Source organism: Leiobunum rupestre, chromosome 11 (assembly GCF_980474605.1).
Source record: "Leiobunum rupestre chromosome 11, qqLeiRupe1.1.hap1, whole genome shotgun sequence".
NCBI classification, from domain to species: Eukaryota; Metazoa; Arthropoda; class Arachnida; order Opiliones; family Sclerosomatidae; genus Leiobunum; species Leiobunum rupestre.
The window spans coordinates 18,242,881-18,255,540 of NC_143394.1; the positions used below are offsets into that span (position 1 = coordinate 18,242,881).

General features: G+C 37.4%; 1 protein-coding gene across 1 annotated transcript; it reads left to right on the forward strand.

The window, feature by feature from the left end:
- Window positions 1-1,775: 1,775 nt before the first annotated feature.
- Window positions 1,776-2,537, forward strand: LOC149921890 (uncharacterized). The gene has a single exon (XM_090162181.1). The coding sequence runs from the start codon at window positions 1,776-1,778 to the stop codon at window positions 2,535-2,537; it is 762 nt and encodes a 253-aa protein (XP_090018307.1).
- The last annotated feature ends 10,123 nt before the right edge of the window (window positions 2,538-12,660 follow it).

The window sequence follows — 12,660 nt, forward strand, 5'->3', positions numbered from 1 at the left end:
AAAACCGGAATTTGTGTTTATACTTACTTATAATAGTAGGCCCACCATAGGCATTCGTTGGGCCTACTATTATCTAGAACCATGGTTCTAGCTATTATATTGAAGGTAAATGCAACGTCGGCCCATCGACTATCCCGACAGTCGGCAACACGTTGGCCCTAACATTGAAAATGCTACCGGCCCCGACTTCAATTGCCGCACGTCGGTCGTTGTGACATTTAACCTGGTCGCCCCGACACTATCCCGACAATCGGGCCAATCACCAACGATTTTGTGCTGCTGGGGTAAACGAAAGTTTGTTGTCCGTGCGCCAGATGACAAGCGAAGGTTTCAAGTTGGTGTTTGAGGGCACTAATAGACGCTTCAATTAATCATCATCCGGGGTGCAAAATGGTAATGAGGACTGGTGGGGGCCACCGAGGAACTCTAATAATGGGAGAATAGTTCCCGTTAGAACTTACGATAATGTTTTCTATTTCACGCGACCACGCTAAATTCGTCAGCATCGGAGTTTAGAAATTTGGCCATTTCAAATAACAAAAGGCTTGTCCATTTTACGGTTTTTGATATGCTATAAAATTCTCGTAAGGTTTCGCTGATCATTTTTTATATAAGTGCCTATTGCACGATTATGAAAGGAGCAGAAACGATCGCGTGGCACCAGCAAAGGGCAATCTCTACGAGTTATCGGAATCGGCAAGAAGCGCCGGTGTGAAAGCAGACATTCAGCAGTGGCACAGACGACTTGGTCATCGTGATATAGCCGCAATCAAGATATTGAGTTCCAACTGGCCTTGAGATTGAGAAAGGAGGTCCGAAAACTAGCTGCGAATGTTGTATCAAGGGGAAATTGGCGCAACGACCCTTTCCCGCAAGTTATTCGAGAGTAGCGATGATTTTAGATCTAATACATACAGATGTCTCCGGGCCAATGCCGACACCAGCAACCTCTGGAAACTGGTATACACTGTAAAAAAAGCATTCAATTGCCTCTCAAATTTAACTAACAACATTTAGTTTTCAACAATCCTTCGTATTAGCTTTCAAAATGAACTACTGCTATTCAAATTTGACCAACTCTTTATATTGGAGTTCAAATTTAACAACTATAACTCAACATTGATTGCTTCTTCATATTGGCGCTCAAAATTAAATATCACCATTCAATTTTGATAATTAATAATGTTAGCATTCCAAAATGCCAGTAACACTCAAATTTGAAATAGCCTTGTATGTGCGTTCTCATTTAATTGCCAAAATTTAATTTTGATAATTAATAATGTTAGCATTGAAAAAAACCGCTAACACTCAAATTTGAAATAGTTCTATTTAGGTGTTCAAATTTAATTGCCAACATTCATTTTTGAAAAGGCATATATTTTGTTAAGATTAAAGTTATTTATCAATAGTTATTAGAATTTGCAGCTTTATAGCATAGAAAAGAAGTTAATTTGTTAAAAGCCATAGTTTTCCATTATAATTGCTTGTCAACCAATAGATTTCAATTATTAAAGGTGTTGGTATATTTAATATTTTTGTTCCATGACAACTCAACCAGAGGTGTTCACCCTACCATCTTACATTTCGCTAAAACAATAAGCCATTTAGGCTACCATAGAGCTTTCTAGCGGCCAACGCGAGAAGCTCGCTTAACTACTGGATTTCCGTCTGCTAATTAGCAGACACCGCGTTCACATTTACCAGAAACCGCTTCAAAGCGATTCGAAGCGCTTTCGAGGTGTACGTATGAACATACCCATAAAGTCGTTAGCATAATGCACGTCACAAAGGAAAATGACAGTTGCTCTCAAAGACACGAAGCTTTTGGTATTGAGAAAATGTATAAGGAATTCGAAGATAAAAACATAACTATAAAAGACCACGCGCATGACCGAAATACGTCAGTGAACAAAATCATAAAAACAAAGAATGGAACCACCAGCACCAATGATAGGTGGCACGCTGTCAAAGCTATTACGAAGGAATTAAAGGTGATTGGAAAAGGCGCCATAAAAAGACACGGCGTTACGTGGCACGAAGAGCTTCAGGACAAAGTGGCGGCGGTAAAAAACCACATCTATTGGTGTATTGAGAATTGCGAGGGTCAAGGGGAAAAGCTACGGCAACTAATGCTTATTTGCATTGACCATTTTCAAGGCAATCACGCTAAATGTCAAATAGAGTCCGCGTGCAAGAAGCCAAATTACGTTCCTTCTATTTTAATAATTTCAGACGAGGTAGCGGTACAACTCTTAGAAAACATGTTGAAAAAATCAACTTTGTACAAATACGCCGAAGATTACGCGAAATGCCGAGATACGTACTTTATTGAAAGTTTCAACAACACCGTTCTAATGTACTTGGACAAAAGGATTCATTATAAGTCACTATCGTATGAGCTGCGACAATCAATGGCCGTTCTAGATGGGAACGAACACGTTTGTCGGGCATTCACGTCACGATGCGCCACGCAAACAGCGGAAAATGAAAACAGAAAAAAAGGAAAAAAAAATTATGTACCAAAAACATACAAGTAAGTTTCAATCCCATTATTATCGCGATTTCATTCAAAACCTAAAAGGTACTTGTAACACTATTTTTTACCTAATTATAGTTTTGTCAAATCAATCTGGCGACTTATCAAATCTTCACCGCCGGAAACAGCACTTTCGGGAGCACAAGAAAATATAGACACCGATGACGAATAAAGTTAATTCTAAATTGAATATTAAATAAATTTTTGTGATAATAAAACCCACAGTATTTTATACAGGTAGGAATAATAATAATAAACTTGTACTATAAATGTATAAATAAAAACAAATAATGCTTGTTGTAATGAAAAAACCTTGTCACGTCTCCAATAAATAATAACTGCAAATATTTGCGTAGCTTTATCAAATTTACATTTTCTACTTTTCTATTTTAGCCGAGGAATGTACTAAATAAATAGAAGCTAGTTAGCGTTACCGAAATCCGACTACCGGATTTTATATAAAAAAAATTAATATTGCGTAGCTTTATCAAATTTACATTTTCTACTTTTCTATTTTAGCCGAGGAATGTACTAAATAAATAGAAGCTAGTTAGCGTTACCGAAATCCGACTACCGGATTTTATATAAAAAAATTAATATTGCGTAGCTTTATCAAATTTACATTTTCTACTTTTCTATTTTAGCCGAGGAATATACTAAATAAATAGAAGCTAGTTAGCGTTACCGAAATCCGACTACCGGATTTTATATAAAAAAATTAATATTGCGTAGCTTTATCAAATTTACATTTTCTACTTTTCTATTTTAGCCGAGGAATATACTAAATAAATAGAAGCTAGTTAGCGTTACCGAAATCCGACTACCGGATTTTATATAAAAAAATTAATATTGCGTAGCTTTATCAAATTTACATTTTCTACTTTTCTATTTTAGCCGAGGAATGTACTAAATAAATAGAAGCTAGTTAGCGTTACCGAAATCCGACTACCGGATTTTATATAAAAAAATTAATATTGCGTAGCTTTATCAAATTTACATTTTCTACTTTTCTATTTTAGCCGAGGAATATACTAAATAAATAGAAGCTAGTTAGCGTTACCGAAATCCGACTACCGGATTTTATATAAAAAAATTAATATTGCGTAGCTTTATCAAATTTTCATTTTCTACTTTTCTATTTTAGCCGAGGAATATACTAAATAAATAGAAGCTAGTTAGCGTTACCGAAATCCGACTACCGGATTTTATATAAAAAAAATTAATATTGCGTAGCTTTATCAAATTTACATTTTCTACTTTTCTATTTTAGCCGAGGAATGTACTAAATAAATAGAAGCTAGTTAGCGTTACCGAAATCCGACTACCGGATTTTATATAAAAAAATTAATATTGCGTAGCTTTATCAAATTTACATTTTCTACTTTTCTATTTTAGCCGAGGAATATACTAAATAAATAGAAGCTAGTTAGCGTTACCGAAATCCGACTACCGGATTTTATATAAAAAAATTAATATTGCGTAGCTTTATCAAATTTACATTTTCTACTTTTCTATTTTAGCCGAGGAATATACTAAATAAATAGAAGCTAGTTAGCGTTACCGAAATCCGACTACCGGATTTTATATAAAAAAATTAATATTGCGTAGCTTTATCAAATTTACATTTTCTACTTTTCTATTTTAGCCGAGGAATATACTAAATAAATAGAAGCTAGTTAGCGTTACCGAAATCCGACTACCGGATTTTATATAAAAAAATTAATATTGCGTAGCTTTATCAAATTTACATTTTCTACTTTTCTATTTTAGCCGAGGAATATACTAAATAAATAGAAGCTAGTTAGCGTTACCGAAATCCGACTACCGGATTTTATATAAAAAAATTAATATTGCGTAGCTTTATCAAATTTTCATTTTCTACTTTTCTATTTTAGCCGAGGAATATACTAAATAAATAGAAGCTAGTTAGCGTTACCGAAATCCGACTACCGGATTTTATATAAAAAAATTAATATTGCGTAGCTTTATCAAATTTACATTTTCTACTTTTCTATTTTAGCCGAGAAATGTACTAAATAAATAGAAGCTAGTTAGCGTTACCGAAATCCGACTACCGGATTTTATATAAAAACATTAATATTGCGTAGCTTTATCAAATTTACATTTTCTACTTTTCTATTTTAGCCGAGGAATGTACTAAATAAATAGAAGCTAGTTAGCGTTACCGAAATCCGACTACCGGATTTTATATAAAAAAATTAATATTGCGTAGCTTTATCAAATTTACATTTTCTACTTTTCTATTTTAGCCGAGGAATGTACTAAATAAATAGAAGCTAGTTAGCGTTACCGAAATCCGACTACCGGATTTTATATAAAAAAATTAATATTGCGTAGCTTTATCAAATTTACATTTTCTACTTTTCTATTTTAGCCGAGGAATGTACTAAATAAATAGAAGCTAGTTAGCGTTACCGAAATCCGACTACCGGATTTTATATAAAAAAATTAATATTACGTAGCTTTATCAAATTTACATTTTCTACTTTTCTATTTTAGCCGAGGAATGTACTAAATAAATAGAAGCTAGTTAGCGTTACCGAAATCCGACTACCGGATTTCATATAAAAAAATTAATATTGCGTAGCTTTATCAAATTTACATTTTCTACTTTTCTATTTTAGCCGAGGAATGTACTAAATAAATAGAAGCTAGTTAGCGTTACCGAAATCCGACTACCGGATTTTATATAAAAAAATTAATATTGCGTAGCTTTATCAAATTTTCATTTTCTACTTTTCTATTTTAGCCGAGGAATATACTAAATAAATAGAAGCTAGTTAGCGTTACCGAAATCCGACTACCGGATTTTATATAAAAAAAATTAATATTGCGTAGCTTTATCAAATTTACATTTTCTACTTTTCTATTTTAGCCGAGGAATGTACTAAATAAATAGAAGCTAGTTAGCGTTACCGAAATCCGACTACCGGATTTTATATAAAAAAATTAATATTGCGTAGCTTTATCAAATTTACATTTTCTACTTTTCTATTTTAGCCGAGGAATGTACTAAATAAATAGAAGCTAGTTAGCGTTACCGAAATCCGACTACCGGATTTTATATAAAAAAATTAATATTGCGTAGCTTTATCAAATTTACATTTTCTACTTTTCTATTTTAGCCGAGGAATGTACTAAATAAATAGAAGCTAGTTAGCGTTACCGAAATCCGACTACCGGATTTTATATAAAAAAATTAATATTACGTAGCTTTATCAAATTTACATTTTCTACTTTTCTATTTTAGCCGAGGAATGTACTAAATAAATAGAAGCTAGTTAGCGTTACCGAAATCCGACTACCGGATTTTATATAAAAAAATTAATATTGCGTAGCTTTATCAAATTTACATTTTCTACTTTTCTATTTTAGCCGAGGAATGTACTAAATAAATAGAAGCTAGTTAGCGTTACCGAAATCCGACTACCGGATTTTATATAAAAAAATTAATATTACGTAGCTTTATCAAATTTACATTTTCTACTTTTCTATTTTAGCCGAGGAATGTACTAAATAAATAGAAGCTAGTTAGCGTTACCGAAATCCGACTACCGGATTTCATATAAAAAAATTAATATTGCGTAGCTTTATCAAATTTACATTTTCTACTTTTCTATTTTAGCCGAGGAATGTACTAAATAAATAGAAGCTAGTTAGCGTTACCGAAATCCGACTACCGGATTTTATATAAAAAAATTAATATTGCGTAGCTTTATCAAATTTACATTTTCTACTTTTCTATTTTAGCCGAGGAATGTACTAAATAAATAGAAGCTAGTTAGCGTTACCGAAATCCGACTACCGGATTTTATATAAAAAAATTAATATTGCGTAGCTTTATCAAATTTACATTTTCTACTTTTCTATTTTAGCCGAGGAATGTACTAAATAAATAGAAGCTAGTTAGCGTTACCGAAATCCGACTACCGGATTTTATATAAAAAAATTAATATTGCGTAGCTTTATCAAATTTACATTTTCTACTTTTCTATTTTAGCCGAGGAATGTACTAAATAAATAGAAGCTAGTTAGCGTTACCGAAATCCGACTACCGGATTTTATATAAAAAAATTAATATTACGTAGCTTTATCAAATTTACATTTTCTACTTTTCTATTTTAGCCGAGGAATGTACTAAATAAATAGAAGCTAGTTAGCGTTACCGAAATCCGACTACCGGATTTTATATAAAAAAATTAATATTGCGTAGCTTTATCAAATTTACATTTTCTACTTTTCTATTTTAGCCGAGGAATGTACTAAATAAATAGAAGCTAGTTAGCGTTACCGAAATCCGACTACCGGATTTTATATAAAAAAATTAATATTACGTAGCTTTATCAAATTTACATTTTCTACTTTTCTATTTTAGCCGAGGAATGTACTAAATAAATAGAAGCTAGTTAGCGTTACCGAAATCCGACTACCGGATTTCATATAAAAAAATTAATATTGCGTAGCTTTATCAAATTTACATTTTCTACTTTTCTATTTTAGCCGAGGAATGTACTAAATAAATAGAAGCTAGTTAGCGTTACCGAAATCCGACTACCGGATTTTATATAAAAAAATTAATATTGCGTAGCTTTATCAAATTTACATTTTCTACTTTTCTATTTTAGCCGAGGAATGTACTAAATAAATAGAAGCTAGTTAGCGTTACCGAAATCCGACTACCGGATTTTATATAAAAAAATTAATATTACGTAGCTTTATCAAATTTACATTTTCTACTTTTCTATTTTAGCCGAGGAATGTACTAAATAAATAGAAGCTAGTTAGCGTTACCGAAATCCGACTACCGGATTTTATATAAAAAAATTAATATTGCGTAGCTTTATCAAATTTACATTTTCTACTTTTCTATTTTAGCCAAAATATACCTCTCCTCGGAAGAATGGTCCCTAGTGGTATTAATTTCTCGACACGACCCCCAAAGATATCTCCGCAATTCAGAGTTATTTACGAAAAACGTATTCTCGGTTCAAACCCTGCCCGGTATAAAATAATAATTGAGACGAAACAATCGAGTTTAATTTATTCCGAATATTATAAATTAGGTAGTTACAACAGCGAGTTAGACTTACTAAAACAATGCACAATTGAATTTAACCCTTTTTACAGTACATGTTTATCAGTTGAATATAATACTAAGCAAATTTTAATGAAAGAAACATCTACAGATGGTATTTGTATTTTTCTCGCTTACGAAATACTTGCCGCATCTTTAACGCTCATTTTATTTCAACGCTCGTAGACTTCCAGTTGACGTTGTGACACATACCGCATGAAAAAGACCAATGCCGTCCAATTTCCAATATCATATAATGACTCGCACACCCAGGAAATCATTGACTGCGTTAGAAATCGTAGATATCCAAATATCCACACCAAATATATTTACAAGTAGCAAAAACCTTACCATCAACAAAGCACAGAGAGCCACTTGACTAACCGCCAGCTCTTAAAGCAATTAACGTTAAATTATCTCCTTTGAATTAACACAACTATATATAGGTCGTTAAAAATACCCGTAAATAAATAACAAAAAAACTAACAAAGTGGACCACCCACAGGGTCTACCCTTTAACCCTCTTATCTCGGCTGACTGCGCTAAAACAAGATTTAACCATTAAAAAAACCAGATTAGGCCTTCATAAATTCATTAATAAAAAAAGACTTTATTACCTATTATGCTTAAGATGCGTGTCTTAATTTCAGTGAAACTATGGAGCTATCGGTGGTTCTGTGGTAGAGCGCTCGACTGCCAAGTCGAATGGTCTGGGTTCGAAACCTGGGTGGAGCATTTGTTTTTAATCAATAGAAAAACGCTAAATTAGAATTTCTTCATGCAATAATTTCAATTTCAATTCTATTTCAATTAAACCAAAATTTCGTACTCTATTAAATACGCTTCCGATAAAGCTGAAGGTCTAATTTTTAATAAGGCGTAACAAGTGTCGGTGGTTCTGTGGTAGAACGTCCGCCTGTCAAGCAGGATTTCTCGGGTTCAAATTCCACCCGATGCGATCGCAAATTGATACTAAGACGAATACCATGTACAACTGGTGGAAACACTGCCATTGGACGTTGAGAGGTAGCATTACACTCAGCACTCGGTCCGTCCCAAAGTCATTAAGAAGAAGTTGGAGAGAAAACGCCCATATAAACACAACAGACTCAACATGCACAACCATCAGAACACAAATACAACAAGTTCAACACTCACTACCTACGTATAGATTCTTTTACGTGCGTATTTCATGGGAGTCACCATTACCGTGCTACACGCGAGAGAACGGGTTTTGGGGGAAAGAACTTTCCACGGTAGAGCTACGTGCAGTACGTCTATGGCAGCTGCCTGTGGAGCAAATCGTGGGAGGGTCCTTGATGGGGGGGAAAGACGCGCGTAAAAGAGTGTATAAACACTACAAAAACGTAAAACACCAAACCGTCACGACGGTGAGCGAAAAAACACCATCCAAACCAAAACGCAAATGAATCCGCTAACGCTCACCGTCACACGGTGGTTTTGCCAACCCTTCGAGAAACTGCGAACGCAGAGATCTCGAGAAACTGCGTACGCAGTGATTACACTTTGCACCGAAAATGCGGACGCGTTCGCAGGCCTGACAGACCCACAAACCCACAGACCCACAGACCCACAGACAGACACGGTGGTTGTATAACCCCTCCTAGGGGACTTTGTCCCCTCGGAGAGGTAAAAATTAATATTGCGTAGCTTTATCAAATTTATAGGAAATCTACACTAGTTTTTCATTCTTTTATGCAATTGGAAATTTTCGTTTTCACAATACTTTACAGATCTATACTTCGCGACAGTTACGAGTCGATTGAAAATTATCTAAATAAAATAGGTGAAATGTAAATATCATCATCATGTAGGCGGAAGCAAAAGTGAAATATAAATAATACGCAATGCTATTGACTTTTCCACGAACCGCAACCCTTTGGCGAGAAACATACCTAATCTGGAGGGGGACGGAGCGATGGCATGGTTGCCCTTTGTTAGGCTGAGCGACCCGAAAAAGCGCTCCAGGGGTGCCCTTCCCTGGGACCTGCACGACGCGTGAAACTTTCATGGCCAGGTGTCTGTTCCGACCCCCCCCCCGCACTTCATCCCTCTTTGGATGGAACTGAACGGCCAAGAAAAAACCGGCCTTTAAGCCTCGGATTCAAAAATTACCCAGAGTGGTTGGGCTAAAGGGTTACAAAACAAACAGAAGCGATTTCACCGCGTTTAGAGATGCACTTACGAAAACCCATGCCGCCCCCTCCCCTCTCTTAACACAGAATGGCTGGGCTCCGAAGAGTCGCCAACAATAGGAAGGAGCGCTCGGTGGCAGAGCCGCCATCTCTTACTCTCCCCATACAGATAGAAGGAAGGGGAGAGATATTTAGAAAGGGGTCGACCTAGGAGGATTCAAGTGTACACTTGAATCCTCCTAGGGTCGACGTAAACTCGACGGTAGAAAGAAGCTCGTACACTAACGCGCATCGCCGTTGTGCATCGTCATAATATGTGAGAATTTGAAATTTTGACCCACAGTGAAAGCTTGGATTAAAAATAGTAGTGCCTAACTGGATATATCACTCTTGCGTTCCGCGTGCATTTCCTAAGTGTTTGTAACGGGTTCTGCCTTGTAAAAGGCTTCGTGTTACGGGAATTTCGGAAATTCTCCGTTAACTTCGCCAAAGCGGCGCTGCTGTCGCAAAAGTCATTTACTTGTCAGGATTTTTCAATTATCCAGGTAGGCACTACTATTGTTAATCCAAGGTGAAAGAGACAGCTGTGGTTCTGCCACGTGCTTATAGGTAGTGAGTTTTTAATTAAAATGGTTTACCACACAAAGTGCTGCTATAAAAATTGCACAAGCAACACAAGATATACTAGTCAAGAAATTTTAAATTATGCCATATAAAATTATAACTTACTTTAAGTTCTATATTAAATTTTTACCGATTCTACCGAACTTTGGTAAGTCTTTGCCAAAAAACGCAAACGAACAGAGAAAGCTCTCTCTTGACTATGTCGTAGTCGCGCACAACGATGCGCGTTATTGTACAAGATTCCGTCGGTAACCATGGTAGCCATATGACCCGTAGAGCCACTTCGTGAAAAGGGGAAATACATTGAAATTCGCCTTCACCATCTCTCCCGTTCCTTCTTTGCCCGAATGGAAGCGAGAGGCAAGCGCTGTTGCGGAAACCGTGTGCGAACGAAAACGCCAAAACGCCAGAGACGGAAAGGCCAGAAGATCGCCGATTCCCGGTTGCTTGGTTGTTGGTTGTCGACCGCGCGTGAATTTTAGGGACGAAAATCTGGTATAACTATATTACTAGGGCGTCACAAAACCCCAACGGGTATTTTTGACAAAAACCTGAGCGGAACGAGCTAGCGACAATATAAATAATTCAAATATTGAACACAGATTTAAAGAAATTAAGGTAATAACTTTTATTTTTATGACATATCATAGTAGTTTCAGCCTCTCCAGTTCTTTTTTTTTAAAGCTAGCCCGGTCTTACTATTGACTTTCAAAAGTCGTGCCACGTTAAATCCGGGATCGAAATTTATGCCGTCCAATGTTTTTACGCGCGAAACGGCAACGTATGCCATGCCGAGAGCGAATTCGTTGGGTCCGAGATCAACAACTGCTTGCTCAAGTGTTAAGCCCTGGGAACGATGAATACTGATTGCGTAAGCAACTTGCAAGTTGCAGTGGGAATTTCTTACGAGTACAAGTGGCCGCCCCCTTTTTAAACGAAACGGTGACTGGTGGGATCGGTATCAGATTGTTGTATAACGACGGACCTGAGTATGTTGGAAAATTAACAAGCACACAAAGTGGCAACTCATTTAAATACTCGAGAGTATCGGTGGAAATATAGATAATGTCAATGACTTTGCCTATAGTACCATTGCCAGTTTCCCTATCTCTCAATAAAAAAACCCTCGAAGGGATTTCCCTCATCAATTACTGTTTTCGAGATATTGCGAAATTTCTGCGAATTATCAGAGCCCCCATCCCCCTCCACTTCTCTACAAAACGTTCCCGTACAACTCGCTCCTATCCCCGCCGCGCCCCCCCCTCTGCCCTCTCGCTCTCTCTCTCTCTCTCGCAACCCGTGGCTCATACCATTTTTCTTTCTCTTCCGCCCCCCCTCATTTGAAACTTAGTAACGGACGACCGTTCCTATCCCCGTCTAGCACCCCCTACCCTCTCGCTTTTTCTCTCTCTCGCAACCCGTGGCTCATACCAAGCCTCTTTATCTTGCGCCCCCACCCCCTCCTTTGAAACTTACTAACGGACGGACGGACGGACGGACAAAACTTTCCCATAGAACTCGCTGCTAAGAGAGCTACGCTCAATAAGGAGCGCTTGGTATGTTGGTCGTCGTCGTCCGAGCTTTCAGGAATGTTTGCTTAGTCTGTCACGAAGCCAAAGGTGAGGAAAAAGAGTTATTTACCACGGAAAGAGGGAGGTGGGTACCACGGTAATTATCACATGGGAAAAAGGGGAAGGTGGGTACCACGGTAATTATCCCATGGGGACCACTGGGGGTACCCCGGTAATTATCACATGGGAAAAAGGGGAGGAAGGGCCTTACTGGGGTGGTTCTACTTTGGGGAAAAGGGTACCATGGAAATTATCGCATGGGAAAAGGGGGACGGGGCCTTACGGGGGGAGGTCGACTATGGGGTTAACGGCACCATGGAAATTATCGCATGGAAAAAAGGGAAGGAGCCGTACTGCGGTGGTTCGACTATGGGAAAAAAGGGTTGGGGAGAGTACTGGGGTGGAGTGCCTCGAAACACACAACTAGCAGAGGGCCCGCCTGTAAGGCGGGCTTCTCGGCTAGTAGGAGAATATGGCTAGCTTTCTACGGCCTTTCCCTCTCTGGTTTAAAACGTGAGGCCTGCGAGCGTAGGAGGATTCTACCGTGGCGTAAGAGAACGACGTTATTGCGGACGGTGAGAATCCTACCATGGCGTTAGAAAACGGCGTGTTTGCGAACGGCGGCGGCGGCGGCGGCGGCGGCGGGGACTGTAGCGGCTACGGGAGTTTTACTCTAGC

Coding starts and splice junctions, on each gene's coding strand:
- LOC149921890 (XM_090162181.1), top strand. CDS start 1,776: ATGCACGTCACAAAGGAAAATGACAGTTGCTCTCAAAGACACGAAGCT.